The sequence below is a fragment of the Equus przewalskii genome, chromosome 4, assembly GCF_037783145.1.
Source record: "Equus przewalskii isolate Varuska chromosome 4, EquPr2, whole genome shotgun sequence".
NCBI lineage: Eukaryota > Metazoa > Chordata > Mammalia > Perissodactyla > Equidae > Equus > Equus przewalskii.
Genome location: NC_091834.1, coordinates 107,597,424 through 107,624,580, shown reverse-complemented (window position 1 = coordinate 107,624,580; position 27,157 = coordinate 107,597,424). Strand labels below are relative to the sequence as shown.

At 40.5% G+C, this 27,157-nt stretch overlaps 1 protein-coding gene across 8 annotated transcripts in view; it reads left to right on the top strand.

Annotated features, from left to right (window-relative positions):
* The window catches only part of PTPRN2 (protein tyrosine phosphatase receptor type N2), a 924,814-nt gene that overhangs the window by 344,059 nt on the left and 553,598 nt on the right, over nt 1-27,157 (top strand). For all 8 annotated transcript variants that reach the window (XM_070618094.1, XM_070618092.1, XM_070618095.1 and 5 more), the window contains one exon: nt 18,104-18,464. In XM_070618094.1, coding sequence (XP_070474195.1) covers nt 18,104-18,464 — 361 coding nt within the window. The remainder of the gene's footprint in view (nt 1-18,103; nt 18,465-27,157) is intronic.

The window sequence follows — 27,157 nt, the reverse complement described above, 5'->3', positions numbered from 1 at the left end:
GTGTACTGCCGATATTCTCTTCTAGAAGACTTATGGTTTCAGGCCTAATCTTTAGGTCTTTGATCCATTTTGAGTTTATTTTAGTAAATGGTGAAAAAGAATGGTTGATTTTCGTTCTTTTACATGTGGCTGTCCAGTTTTCCCAGCACCATTTGTTGAAGAGACTTTCTTTCCTCCATTGTAGGCCCACAGCTCCTTTGTCAAAGATTAGCTGTCCATAGATGTGTGGTTTTATTTCTGGGCTTTCAATTCTGTTCCATTGATCTGTGCACCTGTTTTCGTACCAGTACAATGCTGTTTTGATTACTGTAGCTTTGTGGTATGTTTTGAAGTCAGGGATTGTGATGCCTCCAGCTTTGTTCTTCTTTCTCAGGATTGCTTTAGCAATTTGGGGTCTTTTGTTGCCCCATACGAATTTTAGGATTCTTTGTTCAATTTCTGTAAAGAATGACATTGGAATTCTGATTGGGATAGCATTGAATCTGTAGATTGCTTTGGGTAGTATGGACATTTTAACTATGTTTATTCTTCCAATCCATGTGCATGGAATGTCTTTCCATCTCTTTATGTCGTCGTCGATTCTTTGAAGAAGGTCTTGTAGTTTTTGTCATATAGATCTTTCACTTCCTTGGTTAAATTTATCCCAAGGTATTTTATTCTTTTTTTGCGATTGTGAATCAGATTGAGTTCTTGAGATCTTTTTCTGTTAGTTCATTGTTAGCATATAGAAATGCTACTGATTTATGTATGTTGATTTTATACCCTGAAACTTTGCTGTAGTTGTTGATTGTTTCTAATAGTTTTTCTATGGATTCTTTGGGGTTTTCTATATATAAGATCATGTCGTCTGCAAACAGTGAGAGTTTTACTTCTTCGTTGCCTATTTGGATTCCTTTTATTTGTTTTTCCTGCTGAATTGCTCTGGCCACAACCTCCAGTACTATGTTGAATAAGAGTGGTGAAAGTGGGCATCCTTGTCTTGTTCCTGTTCTGAGAGGGATGGGTTTCAGTTTTTGTCTGTTGAGTATGATGTTGGCTGTGGGTTTGTCATATATGGCCTTTATTATGTTGAGGTACTTTCCTTCTATACCTATTTTATTGAGAGTTTTTATCATAAATGGATGTTGGATCTTGTTGAATGCTTTCGCTGCATGTATTGAGATGATCGTGTGGTTTTTGTTTCTCATTTTGTTAATGTAGTGAATCACGTTGATTGACTTGCGGATGTTCAACCATCCTTGTGTCCCTGGTATAAATCCCACTTGATCATGCTGTATAATTTTTTTGATATATTGCTTTATTCGGTTTGCCAAAATTTTGTTGAGGATTTTTGCATCTATGTTCATCAGTGATATTGGCCTGTAGTTTTCCTTCTTTGTGTTGTCCTTGTCAGGTTTGGGGATCAGGATGATGTTGGCTTCATAGAATGTGTTAGGGAGTGCTCCATCTTCCTCTATTTTCTGGAATAGTTTGAGAAGGATAGGTATTAAATCTTCTTTGAATGTTTGGTAGAATTATCCAGAGAAGCCATCTGGTCCTGGACTCTTATTTTTGGGGAGGTTTTTGATTACTGTTTCTATTTCTTTACTTGTGATTAGTCTATTCAGATTCTCTATTTCTTCCTGATTCAGTTTGAGTAGGTTGTATGAGTCTAGGAATTTATCCATTTTTTCTAGGTTGTTCAATTTGCTGCTAGGCCCACCGTCTCCAGTGCACGGGTCGGTGCAGGGGGTGCCCAGACTTCCCGTGGACGTACTTAGTGACTGGGTGGAGCTCCAACACCCGGCTCTGTGGCCCGGGGGGAAGCTCCAGGGTCCTGCACCCCCCCCCCCAGCAGGGAGGGCCTCTGCTTGCCATTGGCAGGGAGGCCCCACCCAGCATTCGGAACACCAGGAGGCTCCCTAGAGCAGAATTCCCCACAAGGCAGCAGCTTACAAGCCACCACCAGGCCCACGGACTCTGGCCATGTCCCGATGAGGCAAGGGGCTCTAAGACATCCCGTGAGAGTGGAGTGGGGCAGAGTGGAGCTCCGGTGAAATGGCTCCATAGCCCAGGGGGGAACTCCAGGTTCCTACAGCAGCCTCAGCAAAAGCCTCTGCACAGCACTAGTGGAGAGGTCCTGACTGGCAATCGCAAGGCTGGAAGGCCCTGGGGCAAAAGTAGCACAGCTAGGTGAGCTAATGACAGACTGCAGAAGATACCCATAGCTCGGCTGGGACCTATAGTGGACAAGTGTGATCTTGTGGGCTCTGTTAGGGACAAAGTGGCGATTATAGGTGATCCTGCTCCTGGCTGCTGGGAAAGCCCACAACACTGCTGCAGACCACAAGGAGGGAGCACGTCTAAGTGGGCTGCAACAGTAGGCACCAGCAGCCTGAGGCCCCCTTGTGATTGCCCCCAAAACCGACAAGGGACACCACAGGACCACTGTGACCACGAGGAGGCGTCCAGGTCCAGTCAGTAACAGCTGACAGGGTTCCTGGTTGGTGCAGTCTAAACAGCTGCCCCCCCCCCCCAACACCAGTCACAACAAGTGGAAGCAGCGACTAAACTCTATCTCTATGCAGAGGCACAAATCCACACCATCAAGCAGCATGAAAAAATATATTAAATCTCCAGAACAGAAGGAAAATGATAAGCACCCAGAAAACAATCCGAAAGACAATGAAATCTATAACCTAATGACGATGATTTCAAAACTGCCATCATTAAAAACTCAATGAGTTAAAAGAGAATTCAGATAGACAACTCAATGAGTTCAGGAGCTATGTCACAAAAAAGCTTGATACTATAAAGAAGAACCAATTAGAAATACTGGAGATGAAGAACACAATGGAGGAGATTAAGAAAAATCTGGACTCTCTGAACAGTAGGGTTGATAATATGGAGGACAGAATTAGCAATTTGGAGGATAGGAATATAGAAATGCTGCAGACAGAGGAGGAGAGAGAACTAAGACTAAAAAGAAATGAAGAAACTCTCCGAGAATTATCTGACTCAATTAGGAGATGCAACATAAGGATTATAGGTATACCAGAGGGAGAAGAGAAGGAGAAGGGGGCAGAAGGCCTGTTCAAAGAAACAATAGCTGAGAACTTTCCAAACTTGGGAAGAGAGATGGAACTTCATGTGACAGAAGCCAATAGATCTCCAAACTTTATTAATGCAAGAAGACCAACCCCAAGGCATATAGTAGTGAAACTAGCAAAAGTCAATGAGAAAGAGAAAATACTAAGGGCAGCCAGGCAGAAGAAAATAACTTACAAAGGAAACGCCATAAGGTTATCAGCAGATTTCTCAGGAGAGACCTTACAGGCTAGAAGAGATTGGAATGAAATATTCAAAACTCTGAAGGACAAAAACCTGCAGCCAAGAATACTCTACCCAGCGAAAATTTCCTTCAAATATGATGGAGAAATAAAACCTTTCCCAGATAAACAAAAGTTAAGGGAGTTCATCACCACAAAACCTCCTCTTCAAGAAATGCTCAGGAAGAACCTCATTCCTGAAAAATCAAAAAAATGAAAGGGGTTACAAAATCCAGAACAAAGGAGATAAGCAGAAGGACAATAACACAAAGTAACAGCTCTCCATCAGGACAAAATGCAAAAGAACCGGAAAACAAGTGATAAAATGGCAACAGTAGGCCCCCATGTTTCAATAATCACTCTAAACGTGAATGGATTGAACTCTCCAATCAAAAGGCACGGAGTGGCAGGATGGATTAAAGAACAAGATCCAACAATATGCTGCCTCCAGGAAACACACCTCAGCCCCAAAGACAAACACAGACTCAAAGTGAAGGGATGGAAGACAATATTCCAAGCTAATAATGAACAAAAGAAAGCAGGTGTTGCCATACTTATATCAGACAAAGTAGACTTCAAAGCAAAACAGATAAAAAAAGACAAAGAGGGGCAGTATATAATGATAAAAGGGACGCTCCACCAAGATGACATAACAGTTATAAATCTATATGCACCTAACACAGGAGCACCAAAATTCGTAAAGAAACTATTAACAAAACTAAAAGGAGACATCAACAGCAATACAATAATAGTAGGGGACCTCAACACCCCATTAACACCAATGGACAGATCATCCAGACAGAAAATCAACAAGGAAATTATAGAATTAAATGAAAAATTAGATCAGATGGACCTAATAGATATATATAGGACACTTCATCCAAAAACAGCAGGTTACACATTCTTCTCAAGCACGCATGGAACATTCTCAAGGATAGACCATGTCTTGGGAAACAAAGCAAGCATCAATAAGTTCAAGAGGGTTGAAATAATATCAAGCATCTTTTCTCATCATAATGCTATGAAACTAGAAATCAACTACAAGAATAAAGCTGGGAAAGGGCCAAAAATGTGGAGACTAAACAACATGCTACTGAACAAACAATGGATTATTGAAGAAATTAAAGAAGAAATCAAACATTATCTGGAGACAAGTGAAAATGAAAACACACCATACCAAATGACTTGGGACGCAGCAAAGGCAGTCCTAAGAGGGAAATTCATTGCAATACAGGCTCACCTCAATAAGCAAGAAAAATCTTACATAAACAACCTCAAATGACACCTAACGGAATTAGAAAAAGAAGAACAAACAAAACCCAAAGTCAGTAGAAGGAGGGACATAATAAAAATTAGAGCAGAAATAAATGATATTGAATCAAAAAAGACAGTAGAAAGGATCAATGAGACAAAGAGTTGGTTCTTTGAAAAAATTAACAAAATCGACAAACCCTTAGCCAGACTCACTAAAAAAAAAAGAGAAAAGTCTCAAATAAATAAAATTAGAAACGAGAGAGGAGAAATCACAACAGATACCGAAGAAATACAAAGGATCATAAGAGAATAGTAGTAGTCTAATTTTTATCCATCACCATACATACGTGCCCCTTTGTCCCTTTCGCTGATCCCCCAACCCCCTTCCTCTCTGGTAACCACTAATCTGTTCTCTTTATCCATGTATGTTATCTTCCACATATGAGTAAAATCATGCCATATTTGTCTTTCTCTGTGTGGCTTATTTCACTTAAAAAAATAATAAAGTGATGAAAGGAAAAAGCCTACAGCCAAGAATACTCTACCCAGAAAGATTATCATTCAGAATGGAAGGCGAGATAAGGAGTTTCCCAGACAAGCAAAAATTAAAGGAGTTTATCACCAAGAAACCAGTTGTATAAGAAATGCTAAAGGGACTTATTTAAGTGGGAAAGAGAAGACCACAAATAGGAATAAGAAAATTATCAAAAAAAAAAGGGGCAATGCAATCACTGTTAAAGGCAAAAATACAGTAAAGGTAGCAGATCAAACACCTATGAAGCTAATATGAAGGTCAAAAGACAAAAGTACTAAAATTACCTATTTCCGTGATAAGAAGGTAACGGATACACACACACAAAAGAAGGGGTTAGGTATGATATCAAAAACTTAAAATATGGGAGGAGGGGAGTAAAAGAGTAGAGCTTTTAGCAAGAGGTCAAACTAAAGAGATTATCAATTCAATATAGATTGCTATATACATAGGTTATTATATATGAACCTCATGGTAATCACAAACCAGCAACCTATAATAAACACACAAATAATTAAGAGAAAGGAGCCCAAATATAAGACTAAAGAAAGCCATCAAACCACAAGGGAAGAGAGCAAGAGAAGAAGAAGGGAACAGAGAAGAACTATTAAAACACCTAGGACAAAAGTAACAAAATGGCAATAAGTACATATTTATCAATAGGTACTTTAAATGTGAATGGACTAAATGCTCCAATCAAAAGGCATAGGGTGGTCGATTGGATAAAAAAACACAACCTATATATATGCTGCATACAGGAGACCCACTACAGACCTAAAGACACTCACCGACTGAAAGTAAAAGGATGGAGAAAGATACTGCATGCAAATGGCAAAGAAAAGAAAGCTGGGGTAGCAATATGATTGTGAGACAAAGTAGACTTTAAAACAAAAGCTATAACAAGAGACAAAGAAGGGCACTACATAATGATAAAGGAAACAGTCAACAAGAGGATATAACACTTGTAAATTTCTATGCACCCAACATAGGAGCACCTAAATATATAAAGCAATTGTTAACAGACATAAAAGGAGAAATAGACAATAACACAGTAGGGGACTTTAACACTCCACTTACATCAATGGATAGATCAGCCAAACAGAAGAGCAATGAGGAAACATTGGCCTTAAATGATGCATTAGACAAGATGGATTTAGTAGGTGTATATAGAGCATTCCATCCAAAAACCACAGAATACACATTCTTTTTCAAATGCACATGGAAGATTCTCCAGGACTGATCATATATTAAGCTAAAAAACAAGTCTCAAAATTTTAAGAAAATTTAAATAATACCAAGCATCTTTTCTAACCACAAAGGTATGGAACTAGAGATCAACAATAGGAAGAAAATCAGAAAAGCCACCAGTATGTGGAGATTAAACAAAATGTTACTTAACAACCATGGGGCAATGAATAAATCAAAGGAGAAATAAAAAAATACCTGGAGACAAATGAAAATGAAAATACGACATGCCAATATCTATGGGATACAGCAAAAGGGGTTCTAAGAAGGAAGTTTATAGCAATACAGGCCTACCTCAACAAACAAGAAAAATCTCAAATAAACAATCTAACGGTACACCTAAATGAACTGGAAAAAGAAGAACAAACAAGGCCCAAAATCAGTTGAAGGAAGGAAATAATAAAAATCAGAGTAGAAATAAATGAAATAGAGATGAAAAAAACAATAGAAAAATGTCAGTGAAACCAAGAGCTGATTCTTTGAAAAGAAAATTGACAAACCCTTAGCTAGACTCACCAAGAAAAAAAGAGAGGAGGCACAAACAAATAAAATCAGAAATGAAAGCAGGGAAATTACAATGGACACTGCAGAAATGCAAACGATCATAAGAGCATACTATGAAAAGCTATATGCCAACAAATTGGATAATCTAGAAGAAATGGATAAATTCTTAGAATCAAACAACCTTCCAAAACTGCATCAAGAAGAAATAGAGAAATTGAATAGATCCATTACCAGTAAGGAGATTGAAACATTAATCAAAAATCTTCCAAAAAGTAAAAGTTTGGGACCTGGTGGCTTCCCTGGCAAATTCTACCAAACATTCAAAGAAGACTTAATACCTATCCTTCTCAAATTTTTGAAAAAAATTGAAGAGGAGGAGAAGCTTTGTAAGTCCTTCTACAAAGCCAATATTACTCTGATATCAAACCAGATAAGAACAACACAAAAAAGGACAATTACAGGCCAATATCACTGATGAACATCAATAAAAAATCCTCAACAAAATACTAACAACTCAAATACAACAATACATTAAACAGATCATACACCATGATCAAGTGGGATTTATTACAGAGATGCAGGGATAGTTCAACACCTGCAAATCCATCAACGTGATACACCACGTTAACAAAATAAAAAATAAAAAATCACATGATCGTCTCAGTAGACCCAGAGAAAGCATTTGACAAGATACAGCATCCATTTATGATAAAAACTCTGAATAAAATGGGAATAGAGGGAAAGTACCTCAACATAATAAAGGCCATATATCACAAACCCACAGCGAATATCACTGTCAATGGAGAAAAACTGAAAGTTATCCCTCTAAGAACAGGAACCAGATAAGGATGCCCACTTTTCACCACTCTTATTTAACATAGTATTGGAAGTCTTAGCCAGAGCAATCAAGCAAGAAAAAGAAATAAAAGGGATCCAAATTGGAAAGGAAAAAGTGAAACTGTCACTATTTGCAGATGACATGATTTTATTTACAGAAAACTAAAGAATTCACTAAAAAACTTTTAGAAATAATCAATACAGTCATGTTGCAAGATACAAAATCAACGTACAAAAATCAGTTGTGTTTTCTATACACTAACAATGAAGTAGCAGAAAGAGAAATTAAGAATACAATCCAATTTACAATTGCAGCAAAATAAATAAATATCTAGGAAGAAACTTAACCAAAGACGTGAAAAATCTCCACACTGAAAACTATAGAAGATTGTTGAAAGAAATTGAAGAGGACACAAACAAGTGGAAAAATATTCTGTGCTCTTGGATTGGAAGAATTAACATAGTTAAAATGTCCATACTTCCTAAGGCAATCTACAGATTCAATGCAATCCCTATCAAAGTTCCAATGACATTTTTCAGGAAAATAGAACAAAGATTCCTAAAATTTATCTGGAACAACCAAAGACCCCATGTAGCCAAAGGAATCCTGAGAAAAAAGAACAAAGCTGGAGGTATCACACTCCCTGATTTCAAAATATACTGCAAAGCTGTATTAACCAAAACAGCATGGTACTGGCACAAAGACACACAGATCAGTGGAACAGAATCAAGAGCCCAGAAACAAACCCACACATCTCTGAACAGCTAATTTTCGACAAGGGAGTCAAGAAAATAAAATGGAGAAAGGAAAGTCTCTTCAATAAATGGTGTTGGGAGAACTGGACAGCCACATGAAAAAGAATGAAAGTAGACCATTATCTTACACCATACACAAAAATTAACTCAAAATGGATTAAAGACTTGAATGTAAGACCTGGAACCATTAAACTTCCAGAAGGAAACCTAGGCAGTACACTCTTCAACATTGGTCTTAGCAGCGTATTTTCAAGTACTATGTCTGACTGGGCAAGGGAAACAATAGAAAAAATTAACAAACAGGACTACATCAAAGCAAAAAGCTTCTGCACAGCAAAGGAAACCATCAACAAAATGAAAAGATGACTCAACAATTGGGAGAAGATATTTGCAAACCATATATCCAATAAGGGGTTAATCTCCAAAATATACAAAGAACTAATACATCTCAACTACAAAAATTAACAACCCAATTAAAAAATGGGCAAAAGATCTGAACAGACATTTCTCCAAAGAAGATATTCACGTGGCAAACAGGCACATGAAAAGATGTTCAACATCACTAACTATCAGGGAAATGCAAATCAAAACTACAATGAGATATCAGCTCACTTCAGTCAGAATGGCTATAATTAACAAGACAGGAAACAATGAGTTTTAGAGAGGATGTGGAGAGAAGGGAATGCTCATACACTGCTGGTGGGAGTGCAAACTGGTGCAGCCACTATGGAAAACACTATGGAGAGTCCTCAAAAAATTAAGAATAGAACTACCTTATGATCCAGCTATTCCACTGCTGGGTATTTATACAAAGAACGTGAAAACATGAATGCATAAAGATACATGCACCCTTATGTTCATCACAGCATTATTCACAATAGCCAAGACTTGGAAGCAACTTAGGTGCCCATCAAGGGACGAATGGATAAAGAAGATGTGGTGTATATGAACAATGGAATACTACTCTGCCATAAGAAATGATGAAATCCGGCCATTTGTGACCATGTGAACGGACCTTGAGGGTATTATCCTAAGTGAAATAAGTCAGAGGGAGAAAGTCAAATACTGTATGATTTCACTCATAAGTAGAAGATAAAAATGACAAACAAATATAGACAAACAGAGATTGGATTGGTGGTTACCAGAGAGGAATGAGGGAGGGAAGAGGGTGAAAGGGGTGTTTAGGCACATGTGTGCAGTGATGGATTGTAATTAGTATTTGGGTGGTGAACATGATGGAATCTATACAGAAAACGAAATATATAATGATGCACACCTGGAATTTATATAATGTTATAAATCAATGTTACTGCAATCAAGAAAAAAAGAAAAGAAAAAAACCCAAAACCAGCCAACCAAACAAAAAAGAACAGCTAAATTAGTGGAGATATAATATGTTTATGTGTCAGAAGATCATGTGTCAGTAGTTTTAAGGTGGCAATTTCCCACAAACTCCATCTGTATATGACACCAAAACACAATTCATAAAAGAAAAATTGGACTTCATAAAATTTAAAATTTTTCTTCTTTAAAAGCTACTGTTAAACACATAGATAAGGAGAACAAATAAGAGGTTACCAGAGGAGAAGGTGGTCTGGGGAGGGCAAAAGGGATCAAGGGGCACCTATGTATGGTGATCCACAAAAACTAGGGGGAGCATGATACAGTCTATACAGAAACTGAAATATAATAACGTACACCTGAAATTCATACAATGTTATAAGCCAGTATGACCTCAATAAAAACATAGATACTGTCATGAGAATGAAAAGACAAGTCACAAACTGTGAAAAAACATTTGAAATTAATACACCTGGAGAAGTACTTCTCTGCACAATGTATGAAGAACTCTCGAAATTCATTAAAAACAAAAAATCAGTCAAATAAAAAATTGAGCAAGAGATTTGAACACTTTACCAAAGAAGATAGATAGGGGGCAAATAAGCTCATGTGAAAAGTTCAACATCATTGTTCATCAGGAAAATGAAAATGGAAACAACAATGAGTTGCCACTACTCATTTATTAGAATGGCTAAAATTTAAAAGACTGACCACATCACATATTGGCAAGGAGGTGGAGGAACTGGATTCTCATACACTCATGATTGGAGTGTAAGATGTTACAGCTACTTTGGAAAATATCTCGACAGTTTTTTAAGAAATTAAACAAACACCTTCTCTAGGATCCAGTTTTCTCACTCCTACCCAAGGTAAATGAAAGCTTTGTCCATTTGAAGACTTGTAGATGAATCTTCATAGTAGCCTTAACAGTAAGTGCCAACAGTTGGAAATAACCCACATGCCCACCACCAAGTGAATGGATGAGCAAATTGTGTTTGATCAATAAAATGAAATGCTATTCAGCAATAAAAATGAATGAACTATTGATGCATGCAGCAGCATGGATGAGTTTCATAGTGATTATGTGGACTGAACGACAGAAAAAGAATACATACTGTTATAATTTCATTTATACAAACTGTTAGAAAATGCAGTTCGGGGGCTGCCTGAGGATGTGGTGGTGGGCAGGAGTGGGAAAGAAGGAGGACAAAGGGGGATGAGGAAACTTTTAGGGTGACAGATATGTTCATTGTCGACTCTGGTGATGATTTCATAGGTGTATACCTACGTCAAAACAAATGTATACTGTTAATTGTGTCAATCATACCTTAGTAAAGCTAAAAAAGAAAAAAGACAAGCAACCCAACCCAGAAGTGTGTAAAAGTTTTGAACAGATGCTTTTTTAAAAAAGAAATATACAATTACCAACAAAGGCATAAAAAGTGCTAACCATCATTCATTAGGGAGATACAGTGTAAATCTGTAAAGAACTACCGCTCATGTCCACTAGATTGGCTAAACTTTTTGAAAAATTCTTTAATACTAACTCTTGGTGATAATGTAGAGTAATGGAACTTCTCCAGTTAGTGGGCACATAAACCATTATCAACCACTGTTTGGCGATTTCTTTCCAGTTGAACATCCATCTACCCTGTGACACAGCAGTTCCACTTTGGGCTCTACCCTAGAGAAAGGACAGCATGTGTTCAAAGTAGACTTGCATGAAGCTGTTCATGGCAGCCTTATTCATTAAAAACTCCAGACTGGAAACAACCCAGACGTCTACCAGCAAGCCCGTTGTCTCCTGTCACTCCACTTTTGAAGAGGTGCTGCCTTGGGAAATCAAGTTTGGGGACACAGAGTTCCCTCCTGCCTTCTACTTAGCTATACCACTGGGAATAGCATATTCAAAAGCATAGAGAGCTGTGAGGATCGTGGCCACAACATTTTCTATGTGCCACATCTGTGATGTTTGCTTCGTTGAAAAAGTGGCCTGCTCAAGTTAGTATTTCTGCTGACCTTTGCTTGGAAGCTGAGCTCTGGTGGTAGAGCTGTCCTCAGGGTTCCCGCTCTGTTCTTCGTGCACATAGTCGTGTGTAATGTGTAGGAAGGGATTAATGCATGCTGCCTGTAGTGACTGTCAGCCTATTCCCTGCCAGATAAAGACGCAGCCACACTCCACTTACAGGAAACCTACAATTCTGACCAGCTCAGAACTGGGCTCCGTGGGCAGACCAACCTGTCTATCATTCATCTGTTCATCCGTTCACCCAGCTTGGTGAGTGCCTAAGATGAGACAGACACAGAAATGCTGGGGTCAATTCGTGACCTTATTTGCAGCATGGTCACACATGCACTTTCTATCCCAGACCCAGGTCCTGTTCCCTGCCCAGCTCTGTTTCTGTGTCCTGGGCTCTTGCGGGGCAGCGAGTTGAGCCTCTGTCCTGCTGGGCCCTGTGCTGGACGGTGCAGTTATACGGGAGGTAGCCCGGCCTTGCCCTGAGCAGCCAACTTGCTGATAGGAGAGATGGTTGTGTAAGCATATGGAGCAAGCAGCGGTGAAGCTTTGTAGGAAGCCATGTATTTTCCATGCTTTTCTTTAGTGTTGAATCCTGTGTGGGCAGAAGACAGTCTCTTTTTTCTCTTGGTTTTTGATTTAACTCCTCTTGTCACCACATGTGAAAAGCTACTTGGGTGGTCTCTGGCAGTTGTTCACTTCTCCCATACAGATTCTTCAGAACTGATTGCGTGGATGCAGGAAAAAGGCAACAGCCTCATTGCCTAAGGTTTTGTTGCACTTTCTGTAGGCTCATGTTTTACTAGGATGAGAAGGTCCCTCAAGACCTTTAGTTCAGTCATCTCATTTTACAGATAGGGAAACTGAGGCTGAGAAAGAGGGAGTGAAATGTCCACTTTCAAAAACTTACTTAGTGATAAAGCTCAAATAAGAATCCTGGAATCCTTGGGCGACTTTTTCATGATTTTTAAAATTAAAAAAAAAATCTTTTTTGAGGAAGATTAGCTCTGAGCTAACATCTGCCACCAATCCTCCTCTATTTGCTGAGGAAGACTGGCCCTGAACAAGCATCTGTGCCCATCTTCCTCTACTTTATATGTGGGATGCCTGCCACAGCATGGCTCAATAGGTGGTGTGTAGGTCCGTGCCTGGGATCCAAACCTGTGAACCCTGGACTACCAAAGCAGAGTGCAGGAACTTAACTGCTACGCCACTGGGCTGGCCCCTTCATGTTTATTTTTTAAGCCAAAACAAGGTCACTGAGTTCCCTCTTCCAGACTCAATTGAGCACAGTTCTGTCATTATCCATCAGGCAGACTGCATGACAAACCTGCTTCTTTCTGTGGCATAGCCCAAAGCCAGTCTCCTGGAGCTGTATCCCAGCTCTGCTCCTTACTCACTGGGAGATCTTGCCTCCTTGTAAAATGAGGAGAATTGTGTCTACACCTAGGGTTGTTGAGAGGGTCAAAAAGAATTACAAGATACAAAGCCGAAGAACAGCCTGGCAAGAGCACTCAGAAAACATGACCCACTTTGTGATGGTTATCCTGCTGTCCTCCAGGTGGTTATTCAATTGGCCTGTAACTCCATGCCTCGTGCTTATCAAACATGGATAGAAAAATGGATTGCAACTCTCTGCTTTAGTCCATTCCCTTTAATTTTTACCTGCTAGGTGTGAAGCTATAGAGTACAACTGCTGGAAAGGCCAAAATGCCAACGAGAAAGAGAGCATGAAGAAGCAGAAGTGGCAGAAGGAGGAAGGTAGTGCAGAGTGGGATGGAGATGAGAAACAACAACATTTGCTTCGTGTCATTTGTCTCTTTAGAATAATTCCAAGCTAGCCTAATGTAGTGTCATCTGCAGATATCCATGTTCAACACCCACACCTTGTATTACTGTCAACTTTCTACAAATTTTGTTGATCTTGTAGTTTGGAACTTAACATCTCTTCAACCTTATACATTTTGTGAACTCTGTAAAAACTGTTTGAGAACTGATTTTTCTAACTGAAAGCACCATGTCTCGGCTGCAAAGATAGCACACTATAGACCAGCGTGAGGCTCCTCTGAATGCAGAATTTCTTTTGTCCTGACAACAACGCTGTCAGTAAAAATGACACCTTCAATCTTCTTCCTCTGCACATGGACGGGCCACTTAGAGCCTAGACACTGTTAAGCACTGACAACCTTTCACTGTGTTGGGGTGGGGGTGTGGAGAGGGGGAGGGAAAGACACAGAGAGAGACAGAGAGAGAGTAAACAAGTTGCCAGAATCACCTTCCATGGCCCGAACACAGAAAGGCACAGAAGTAGTCCCAACTTTACATTAACAAGCTGGAGGTGAAGGGTTGCTGAGAGCCCACCGCCCCAACCTCTCTGCCTTGAGCTCCCAAATCTTGCCGCATCCAATGGCATCAAGGGACCATCTCATTAGGAAGCCTGTGGACAGCCCCAGTGCTATGTGCTGTGTGTGGTATCAGCAGCAAGCACGTCTTGATCAATGTGCTTGTCAACGCTGCCTTCAGGCTGTGAGACAAACTGGAGAAAATGTTTGTTGTGTGGTCAAAAGATGGCCCAATTTGGGTTTCCTAATTTGTTTTGGGTCCTTGGCACAAGAGAATATTTGATGAGCCTGAGTAACTGCTATATAGACAAAAGTCTCATCCACTCAGTTTTTGCTGGCATGTGGGACTCCGAGGGCCTCCAGGCCTTCCTGGCAGTCTGAATTCATAATGGTGCAATCTGAGGTTGGGGTGGGTGGATTTCCCTGAGAGGAAGGAGGCCTGACTTTTAACTCTGGTACCCAGCCCTGGTAGTGAAACTAGGAGCAAGGGGAGCCACTTCCATGACTACCTTTTATCAAATGCCTCCTCAGCCATGTGCTGAGCTAGTCACTTCTACCCATATTCGCTCTAATCCTTATAGATTCTTTAAGAAAAAAAGGAATTATTTTCCCAGTTTTGCAGATGGTAAAAGTGAAGCTCAAAGAGGTTAGATAACTTGTCCAAAGTTACACAGGTTACACAGAGCGATGCTAACAGGATTGGGCCAGTCTCCCAAATGAACCTTCTCTCCCCTTGGTTTTATTCCACAAACGTTGTGGAATGTGTGGGTGAGTGGATTCTACTCCTTCTCATGTGGAAACACCATGGGTTAAGCAAGATAAGCAGAGGAGTATAATTTCAGTGTAAATTTCAGCAAACTTTGGCAGCAGTTCTCAGATGCTTCCTATGCACAAAATGGGCCATATCAAAGATGCCCACACTAGATTTCTCTGACATATAGTATGAGGAATTAATGCACCAGGAGTGTCCATACCATGTTTTGGAAATTGGTCATTGTTCATGCTTTTAGGTTGCTACTTTCCAGATTTAAAATTCCAGTCTTAAAAATTATTGAGCATTATCTTAGGAAACCTGACATGATAGGTTTGTTGAATGGAAGCTTAAAAGGTCTTCAAAGTAAGGAGTTTGAAAATGAGTCATAGAATTTTAAACTCAGAGCTGAAAGAGGAATAAAAAGTACAATTGGATGGCTCCTCCTCAGTTGAGTTATAGATTTCCTCCTGCTTTAAAGAAAATGAAGATATAAGAAGCTGAAGTAAAAAATAGTAGGAATCATAGTAGTAGTGTAACCACTAGCACTTCTGTGCCAGCACCATGACTATCACCGCACTTCACAGATGCCTTAGAGGTTACATAACTCACCAAAACAAAAGTCACTGAGCACAAGCATCTGAGGTGGGATTCAAACCCTGGCAGCCTGGCCTCAGAATCCAGCTCCATCTGCTAGCTCTCTCCTTCAGGATGTGGAGCCACACAAGAAGAAGCGACCGTGAGAATGCTTTTCCTCACTGCTCTTTTTCCCAGCTCCCAGTCCTCTTGGTTATGGGATGGGCACCCTCACCTTGAAGCTGCAGTAAGCTAAGCTCCCCCAAGGACACCATCATGCTGGCCATTGTTTACAGAGGGCCTGGAATGACTCGTGAAAACTGATGTTTTCTATTATTTCTACAGACTACCTACTGAAATGTTCTTTTTCCCTTTTCCCTTAATTTGTTTCAGAGCGTAGACAGACCCAAAATAGATTGTTTATCCCAGTCTACTGCACAGATTACATTCTGCTGCAATTTGTCGTGCACAGTGTTCAGCCTGGCTTGTCCTCTACCTGGAGCTCTCCAGGTCAACTGTAACTAAAGGCCCTTTGAATCAAAGCTCCAGGTGAGGCTGCAATCACAGCAAAGAGGAGAGTTGCTCGTGGGCACATTGATGAGCCATTTGGATGCAGATCCCCAGCCCCCAGTGCTGTCATCTGACTGGGTGTTCAGAGGCAGCCTTTCTGAAGGGCTGAGCTTTGAATTGACACTCACCCCTAATTTGTGAAACTGCTGGAGGGGCTATTTGTTGTGGTAGCATTTTGTATTTCTTTCTCTCTAATGAGTCTTACTTTCTCTTTTTAAAGGAAAACAGTTGATTTCAACTAGTACTTGGACAAAATTAAACAATTTGGATGACAGCTAAAATCACATCATTTTAGAAATGAAAACAATCTTAGAGATAATATGCAATCTCCTTCTTTGACTGAAGAAAATTGAGTCTCAAAAGGTCAAGTGATTTTTCCAAATTCACATAAGAGAATGGAAACTAAAACCCATGCCAACCTATTCCTGATTTCCAGCTTTCTGCACTAACATAGATCCCAGAAGACTGAAGCCAAGTATTTTTGAAAATAGCCAGACTTGGGCGTCTGAGCCACCTGTCTTAAATTCAGTGATGGTTGCACATCTTAACTAGATCCCAAGGTTTGCACCCCATTGACTCTACATTCATCATGTGCCTCAGGGGAAGTGCATGTAGAAAACATGAATGGGCAAGATATTAAGAATTGATGGTCCACAGACCCATGCCACACCATGAAGGGAGCTCTGAGAATGCCTCCAGGACAAGCATAACCTTTCTGAATGTCTCAGAGTTGGAAATAATTACGTTTTTCCATGAAATTTTAAGGTTTTGGATTACTGTTTCAATCTCTTGACTTGTGATTGGTCTACTCAGATTCTCTATATCCTCTTGCTTCAGTTTTGGGAGGTTGTATGAGTCTCAGAATTTATCCGTTTCTTCCAGGTTATCCAATTTGTTAGTGTATAGCTTTTCATGGTATTCTCTTATAATCCTTTGTATTTCTGTAGTATCCATTGTAATTTCTCCTCTTTCATTTCTGATTTTATTTATTTGAGCCTTCTCTCTTTTTTCTTAGGGAGTCTCTCTAAGAGTTTGTTAATTTTGTTTGTCTTTTCAAAGAAACAGCTCTTAGTTTCATTGATCCTTTCTATTGTTTTTTTAGTCTCTATTTCATTTATTTCTGCTCTGATTTTCTTCTTTCTACTGATTTTGGGCTTTGTTTGTTCTTTTCCTAATTCTTTTAGGTACACTGTTAGATTGTTTATTTGAGATTTTTCTTGTTTCTTGAGTGGGCCTGTATTGCTATAAACTTCCCTCTTAGCACTGTTTTTGCTGTATCCTGTAAGTTTTGGTATGTTGTGTTTTCATTTTCATTTGTATCCAGGTATTTTCTGATTTCTCCTTTGATTTCTTCGTTGATCCAATAGTTGTCACTACACTTCTCTTGTGTAGACCCAAGAGAATTGAAAATATATGTCCACACAAAATCTTGTATGTGAATGTTCACAGCAGTATTCATCATAATGTCCAAAAAATGGAAACAGCCCAAATGTCCATCAGCTGATGAATGAATAAGCAAAACATGCTATGTCCTTAAAATAGAATATTTTCAGCCATAAAAAGAAATATGGCTCTGACACATGCCACAATATGGATGCACCTTATAAACATTATTCTATGTGAAAGAAGCTAGACATAAAATACTACATATTGTATGATTCCACGTACTTGAAATGTCCAAAATAGGCAAATTCATAGAGACAGAAAGTAGATTAATAGTTGCCTGGGCCTGAGAGGGGGAGGGAACTGGAATGGGTACAAGGTTTCTTTTTGGGGTAATGAAAATATTCTGGAATTAGACAGTGGTGATGTTTCTACAACTCTGCGGATACACTAAAAAACACCAAATTGAGTGAATTTCATAGTATGTGAATTAATCTCCTTAAAGCTGTTATTAAAAAATGAATGCAATAACAAATATGGATTATGGAACTTGGTCAATCAGTGGGTGTGCATTTCAGATGCTCAGTGCTGTTTAGTGCCTTGAAAATTGAGACCAAATGCTATTTTGGCATGCGTGGCTGATGATGGAGACTCACCTACTGCTGTTTTGTTCTCTGGCCCGTGTAGGGTGAAGATGCCCTGGCCGAAAGCGTGCTGACTTACGTGGCCCAAACGTCTGCTCTGACCTACGCCCCCATGCCCCGAGAGGATTACCCTGCAGGCCACCCCCTGCGAACCCTCAGCCGGCTCCAGCCTGATGAGCTCAGCCCAAAGGTGGTGGGTAGTGTGGACAGACAGAATCTTGTTGCTGCGCTGGGTGCCTACGCGGCTCAGAAGCACCCCCCACCCCCCAGGGAGGGTGACCCAGGGTTGCACAACCTTCTGCACGCACCGTGGAGAGAGCCGAGGGTCCTTTCAGCACCAGCTACCCCCCAGAAATGGCCTTTGTCTCCAGGAGACCCCAAACACCCCCTGGGCAGGGGCGATGGTAAGTCAGCCTCACCTACCCTCTTTGGTGTTCTTGTTGTTGGCTTGTTTTTGTCTTTCTGTCACCTTCCTGTCCGGCCCTCCATGTGCTTTTCACCACTGAGTGTCTTTTCAGACACATCAGCATTTCTCCTTAGGGGACAGCGGCAGAGCAAGGCGCAGTGTGAGGGAGTGAACCTTTGGCAGTCTCACTTCCCTCTGGTGCTGGTAGAAGAGAAGGTGGTTGTATTCATGCCAAAGGTGAATCTCTCCTTGGGGTGTAGGGGGTGTCAGTGTTTAAACATCTTCCCTGCAATGTCACAGTTTTGTGACTTTATTGATGAAGGTGATAGGTTGGGGAACAAGGCCAAATCTGGACCCCAAATTTTGTTGATTGCATAGTGTTTTGGAAAATTGAATGAATACTTTTAGATTCGGCATATGCTTTCATATTGTCACATGCCTCACTATTCCTTATGGTCAAGCGCAAGCCCTACTCACATATTTCTGATTATTTGCCTTGTCCCCAAAAGAGCCCAGTCTGAAGCTAATGCTGCTCACAATGCGTATGTGTACTGTGTGGCCCTTGACGTGACTGACTTTCAACACTGTGGCTTCAGTACTTTTATGTGTGTTATGCCTTAGTTCAGATCGTCCCAAGGGAGAAGGAGTATGTACTGGTTCCCACTCCTCTGGAAGATGCAGAAGGCTCTCATGCATTATTTTCTAACAGCCTTTTCCTAAGGCCATGAAATATAAAGTGAGCTTCTGATAAAATGTGACTTCTCCTCTGAAGATATACAAATAATAAAATCAAACAGATAACAGATTTTAAAAAAATATTGACTGAGAAACACATTCACATTAGCCTCTATTTTCTATAAGTGAAGGTTTAATTGGATTTGCTCTCACAGTACTTTTCTAGACATTGCTGCTTTTCAGCTAGGTAGCTCTCTCCTCTCTCTTTGTCCATATAACCATTATGGCACTTTCTAAATGGAAGAAATGCAAAGTTATAATTAGAGGGAAGGATATGTAGCCATTAGTAATGCTTTCTCCTTGTTCCTGTCTTGGGAAAATAAGATGTATGAGAAAACAGATTGTGCACCTGACTAAGAACTGTTTGCACATAAATGCCCCGTTAGTGAGACTGGTGTTTCTCTATAGGAGGTTGCTCTACAGAGAAGCTCCTTTCCCTCCAGCATTTTCTCTTTGGGGGCTGTTTTTCCTCTGCTTCAAACCAGGCACTATTCTGAGAAACCCCTTTTGTTGGCCCTGCTTCCCTCTGCAGTCTCATAGTTACCAGACTCCATCAGTGGTACTCATCTGCTCCTTTGGCTTTTGGATGGTCACTGTACTTTCTGCTCTTCCCCAGCTCAGCATCACCTCACTCCTCTGCTATACACATGCTGCTGGGACCGCCCCCAGGTGTCCAAAAGCCATGCTGTGGCCTCTGTGGAGGACTCCCAGGTCCTCCCCATGGTGCCGATTGTCCCTTCCCCGTCCTCTCCTGCTTGGTGCCCCCCACCCCATGTCGTGGAATGTCAGATTGGCTTCTCCTCTTCTCTCTCTAATCATCTCTCTCTGTCTCCCTTCTCATGTCTCACAACTTAAAAAGTCCCATTTATTGACTACTTCTATTCTAGTTATTAGAAATAGGAAGAGGTAAATACTACTGCTCCAACCAGAGGGACTTCAACCCACCCCACCAGTGCATTCACAGGCGAAGTATGACGCATGTCTTTGCTCGTGCTGCTATTACTGCTCAGATGAGCCTCCTGTCTCCCCATTGCTTGGTACTTTGCCATTCCTCTTCACGCCCCGAAGGCGCAGATCTTCAGGACCACGCTGTCTCCACTCTCCAATGACCCTTATTAACTGTATAATTTGGTTGACATTTTTTCTGTGCTAACTTGCTGTGTTGGTTATCTTTTTATATATACTGTCTTCCCGACTGCACTGTATACTTTAAAAAGAGTCATGTAAAATGTCAATCACAAAATAAATGCGAGACAGAGTTGTCCAGTGAGCCCCCCGTGCATCACTGGGCTTCAACAAACGGCAGCTGCTTGCCTCTCCTGCTGCTGCTGTGCACCACCACTTCCCCTCGTCTCCCCTATCACCCGTGATTTCATCTGTCCATATTTTAGCATTGTATTGCAGAAAGATAAGGACTCTTTTATAAACCTAACCACAATAGCTCTATCACATATTAAAATTAATAGCAATGTCTTAATATCACCAAATATCTAATCAGTGTTCAAACTTCTCAGTTGTCATAAATTTTCTTTACAACTGGTTGTTTGGAATCAGAATCCAAAGAAATTCCATTGAATTGGTAGATATAGCTGTTAAGCTCCTTTTAATCTGCAGATTTCTCTTCCCTCTTTTTTCTTTCCTTGCAACATTTTTTTAAAACTAGTTCATTAGTCTCATAGAGCTTTTCACATTCTGGATTTTGCTGATTGCATCCCAAAGATAACGTGTACCTTGTTCCTCTGCTCTGGACCTCCTGTAAATAGGAGCTAGCCCAGAGATTTGACCATTTGTGTTCAATGTTTAGCAAGAAGCCTTCAGAGGTGGCGAAGTGTCCTTCCGTGAGGGGGACACTGTCTAGCTGTATCTTGTTTTAGCATCCAGCAGCCATGGACCACTTACCTCTCTGTCAGATTTCAACTTGATTATTTGAGAAGAGCTCGATCCCTTAAAACGAGCCCCACCCCATCCCATCTGCAGGCTCTGCTCGCGGTGCCCCGTGCTGTCCTCCAGAACAGGTCTCACAGTCTGCACCTGCATATTCGTGTGATTATTTACTGTGTGCTGGTCTCCCCTGTAGACCATAAGCTGTGGGAAGATGGCAAACTGTACCTCTTTTTTTGTCATTGTGTCCCAGGGCCCAGCAGGTCCCTGGCCCAGTATTTGCTGAGTGAATGAATGAGTGGATTCTTCCACAGAAATGGTCTCATTTGCTCTTCATGTCAACCTGAAAAGATGGTATCATTGTCAACCTTGTTTTCCTTGTTTCCTTGCAGCTTGAGAGGGTAAATGATGGTACTTAGCCCGGAAGTCAGATCACTTAGGACAGAGTCGGAGCTTGAAGAGCCGACTATCTAAAATGCAGGTTTAAGCATAATTTACTTTATTGCTCTGGCTTGTTGGTCCTGAGCCCTACTGCTTTAAATGGCCATTCAGCTCTGAATTTTAGCTTTCTCTGGTTGTTCGTTGTATGCAGAGTTGTGTGCTGAGCCTTCAAGGGGAGCAAAGGAGTGGAGTAAGATCACTTGTGGGCAGGGGTCAGCCGGGACAGGAGAATAAAGATTTCTCTTCTTACAGATTTAATGAAAAGGGACAAGAGAAGAAAAGACCAACTTTCCCCTAAATTTTCAGTCCAGGGCTTCCTGAGGTTACCTCTCCAACTCAGTGCACTATTGGGATTTAGTTGATGTTCAGCAATATCAGGTGCCAGGTGGGCCATTTCATGGCACTGCCTGGAGAAGTGCCCATGCCACGCAGTGTAACAATGCCGGGCTCTTGTGTAAGGTTCAGGCAGATTCAGCATGGCCCGCACACAGAACCCCTATGAAGGCGCAGTACACGGACAGCCCTCCCCATGAAACCCAACTTCACCTGGAAAGCAATAGTTCGAGAAAGAAGGGTGGTCTGAGGCCTGGTGTGCCATGACTTCTGAGGGGGGTGTGGCCCTGGGAACTGGATATTTTAGATGCCCAGAGGGCTGCTATGCCAGAACAGGAAGGGAGGATCTTGTGATAGCTCAGAGGGCAAGGAAACTTCTGTGTGACTCAGCAAGGTGGAATCCAGTATGTGGTCCTCAGAGTCCAGGTTTCATGTGGAACTATGGGAAAACCCACCCATATGTGCCCCAAATAAGTGATAAATAGTCTGGCTGCTCACTTAATACGTGTGGCAAATGTTCATTTGCTAAAAACTTATCATAGAGAAGAGAGAGACCCTTTTCCTTCATTTATTCATTGTTTACACCTTGCCTCCTTTCAAAAAGCTTTAAAGCCACACAACATGGAGAGACTTACATGAGACAGGATAAAGGGAAGGCCAGACTGCAGAGCACAGTGCTGTTGCACGGGGTTCAGCCACCATCTCGGCCAACTTCTCTAACTCGGAATGCAGCGTCCCGGCCGCCACCAGGCGGGAATGCTCTCGTTAGAATATAACTCTGTAATTTCATGATCAGTTTGTTATGAGAATCAGAATTTGTAAAAGATTATTTGTTGTACTTTTAACCAATTATAAAAATAATAAACGGTTACTATATAAAACTTGAATAATAGATATGTAGAAAGAAGAAAACAAAAAATCCCGTTTAATCTCGTTACCATGAGATAAGTGCTGTCGGAAGCTGGTGTGCATCCTCTGGGTCCTGTGTGGGTTTGTGAGGCCCTGCAGTGAGCCGGGCCCGCTTGCGTGGAGCCAGAAGCAGCTATATCTCGGCCTCTCCTTGTCTCTTGAACATCTTCACCGGGGCTAATTCTTCCTCCCACCCTGGATTAAAACTCAGGCAAGTCCCATGAACTCCAGTCACTCTTAGGTAATGAAAGTGCCATTACTTTTTATATTTAAATTTTTCAAATTGTGGTAAAATACACGTAACATAAAATTTACCATGTTAACCATTTTTAAGTGTTCAGTTCAGTGGTATTAAGTACATTCACTGTTGTACAACCATCACCACCACCATCTCCAGATTTTTCATCTTCTCAAACTTAAGCTCTGTCCCCATTAAACACTAACTGCCATCCGCCTCCCCAGCTCCTGGCACCCACCATCCTACTTTCTGTCTCTATGAAATTGACTCCTCTAGGAACCTCATATGAGTGAAATACAGCATTTGTCTTTTTTGCAACTGGCCTATTTCACTCAGCATCATGTCCTCAAGGTTCATCCACATTGTAGCATATTGCAGCATTTCCTTCCTTTTTAAGGTTGAATAATATTCCATTGTATGGATATACCACATTTCATTTATCCATTCATCTTTTGATGGATGCTTGAGTTGTTTCTACCTTTTGGCTGTTGTGAATAAATGCTGTCATGATACATTTAAATTTCTAAATTAACTTTTATATTGTAAATTTAAGATATGATCATTTCTAAAATTTCTAAGCAGTGCAGAGGGTACAAAGTGAATCTGAAGTTTCCTTCCCCATGGCCAACCCTCCTAGGCCTTCCCCACACCCAGGGGGAAACTGCCATAGTGGCTCTGTGTCCCTTGGATTTCCTACATAAAACCAATGTGTCTGTACATCTCTGTTTTAAAAGAATGGGATTCCAGTGTTGTAAGATGCAAGAACTTGCTTTCTAAGCTTTGGACAGCTCGGACGTCTTGATGTCAGTGTTTCTGGACCTGCCTCATGTTGAAAGCTTCAGAGTGTCCTTCATCTCACTGCTCTGTAATCCACCTAGTTAGCTTGGACCCTGCTTTTCCCACTGAATATAGTGTTAGCATTTTGCTGCATTATTAAATGCATTTCTATTACATTTTTTATGGAGGCATATATTCAATCATATGTATGTACCATAATACATTTAAATAAGTTCTATATCTATATATTTCTGTTACACTATGTCTAGTTTGTCAATCTTTACTATTCACATAATGCTGCAAAAACACCCTTATGCATATATCTTTTCAGATCATAGAACCTTGACTGCAATTCTCCCTGCGCTCAATTGTCACCAAGTTTTAACAAAGCTTAAAGTCATTCCTTTTTTCACAAAAAAGTAAACTCTACTTTTTAGAGCAGTTTTAGGTTCACAGCAAAATTGAAAGGAAGGTGCAGCGATTGCTCATGTACTCCCTGCTCCCACATATGCACAGCCTCCTCTGTTATCAACATCCCCACCAGGTGGTACATTTGTTACAATCCATGAACCCACACTGACACATCAGCATTACCCAAAGTCCATAGTTTACATTGGGGTTCACTCTTGGTGTTGTGTGTTCTGTGGGTTTGAACACATGTATAATGATATGTATCCATCATTATAGTATCATACAGAGTATTTTCACTGCCCTAAAAATCCTCTGTGCTTCACCTGTTCATCCTTCCCTCCTATCTGACTCTTGGCAGCCACCTATCTTTTTGCTGTCTCCATAGTTTTCCCTTTTCCAGAATGTCATACAGTATGTAGCAATTTCAGTTTGCCTTCTTTCATTTAGTCATAGGCATTTAAGGTTCTGCCATGTCTTTTTATGGTTTGAGAGCTCATTTTCTTTTAGTGCTGAATAATATTCCATTGTCTGGATGTACTGCAGTTTATCCATTCACTTACTGAAGGGCATCTGGGTTACTTCAAAGTTTTGGCAATTGTGAATTAAAATGCTATAAACACCCATGTGCTGGTTTTTGTGTGGACACAAGTTTTCAACTCCTTTGGGTAAATACCAAGGAGAGCGATTGCTGGATCCTCTGGTAAAGATACTGGTAACAGTATCTTTAGTTTTGTAAGAAATAAAGTCTTCCAAAATGGCTGTACCATTTTGCATTCCCACCAGGAGTGAATGAGAGTTTCTGTTATTCCACATCCTCGTCAGCATTTGGTGTTGTCAGTGTTCTGCATTTTGGCCATTCTAATGGATGTATAGTGGTATCTCATTGTTGATTGAAATTGCATTTCCCTGATGACATATGATGTGGAGCATCTTTTCATTTGCTTACATGCCATCTGTATATCTTCTTTGGTGAGGTGTCTGTTAAGGTCTTTGGTCCATTTTGTAATCCGGTTGTTTGTTTTCTTATTGTTGAGGTTTAAGAATTCTTTTTTTTTTTAAAGATTGGCACCTGAGCCAACAACTGTTGCCAATCTTCTTTTTTATTTTTTTCCTGCTTTTTTCTCCCCAAATCCCCCTAGTACATAGTTGAATATTTTAGTTGTGGGTCCTTCTAGTTGTGGCATGTGGGACACCACCTCAGCATGACCTGATGAGCGGTGCCATATCCACACCCACGATCCAAACCGGCAAAACCCTTGGCCACTGAAACAGAGCACACGAACTTAACCACTCGGCCATTGGGCCAGCCCCCTAAGAATTCTTTGTATATTTTGGGTAAGAGTCCTTTATCAGATGTGTGTTTTGCAAATGTTTTCTCCTGTCTGTGGCTTGTTTTCTAATTCTCTTGATAACTGTCTTTTGTAGAGCAGAAGTTTTTAATTTTAATGAAGCCAGCCTATCAATTCTTTCTTTTATGGATTGTGCCTTCAGTGTCATATCTAAAAAGTCATTGACAAAACTCAAGGTCATCTAAGTTTTCTCCTATGTTATCTTCTAGGGGTTTTATAGTTGTGTGTTTTTTTTAAAGATTGGCAACTGAGCTAACATCTGTTGCCAATTTTCTTTCTTTTTTTTTTTTTCTCCACAAAGCCCCCAGTACATAGTTATATATTCTAGTTGTGGGTCCTTTGGGTTCTGCTATGTGGGACACCGCCTCAGCATGGTTTGATGAGTGGTGCTAGGTCCGTGCCCAGGATCCGAACTGGCAAAACCCTGGGCTGCTGAAGTGGAGCACACAAACTTAACCACTGGGCAACAGGGCCAGCCCCTATAGTTTTGTGTTTTAAAATTAGATCTGTGATCCATTTTGAGTTAGTTTTTATGAAGGATGTAAGGTCTGTGCCTAGGTTCATTTTTTTGCTTGTGAATGTCCAGTTGTTCCAGAAACATTTGTAGAAAAGACTATCTTTGCTCCATTGTATTGTGTTTGCTTTTGTGTCAAAGATCAGTTGACTATATTTATGTGAGTCTATTTTTGGACTCCCTATTCTGTTCCATTGATCAGTCTGTTCTTTCACCAATATCACACTGTCTTTGTTTCTGTAGCTTTATAGGAAGTCTTGAAGTTGAGTAATGTCAGTCCTCCAACTTTGTTCTTCTCCTTCAATATTGTGGTGGTTATTCTGGGTCTTTTGTCTCTCCATATAAACTTTAGGATCAGTTTGTCAATATCTGAATAACTTGCTGGGATTTTGATTGGAATTGCATTGAATCTGTAGATTAAGTTGGGAAAAATGGATGTCTTGACAATATTGAGTCTTCCTATCCATAAACATGGGATATCTCTCCTTTTATTTAATTCTTCTTTGATTTCTTTATCAGAGTTTTGTAGTTTTCCTCATATAGACCCTATAATATTTTGGCTAAAGCCATTCTTTCAGCTTGAGACTCAATGATGACAATTAAAGAATTATAGAAACCACATTAGAGAATTTATCATATACCTTTTTCTAAACAGTTAACTAGAACCAATGACAAATAATATGCTACTGCTGGTAGCATCCAATCTAATCCTTACTCATTGATGAAACTTCAAACCACACCAAACAGGAAACAAAACCTCTAACCTGTGAGAACCCTTTCTTTAATTATCTTGATTCTGCATCCTCTGGGTCCTGGACTGAGAATTAGGAGAACTTAATTCACATTATCACTCTGCTAACTTTCAGCTAGGTATTTCCTATCTCAACCTCTTCCCAACATAACTTGTTGTTTCCTTTATTCAGGTGTCTTCCTATATTATAGCTTGAATGGCCAAGGTAATGAGTGTTCTCCACCCCCACCATCATCTATACTAAAGTGGATTCTGTCGTATATTAATGTGGAATGTTCACTGGGATGTAAGTCTGAACTTTCGTTGACTACTGTTTGTGCACCTTCCTAACTCTGTGACTCTTAGCAAGTTT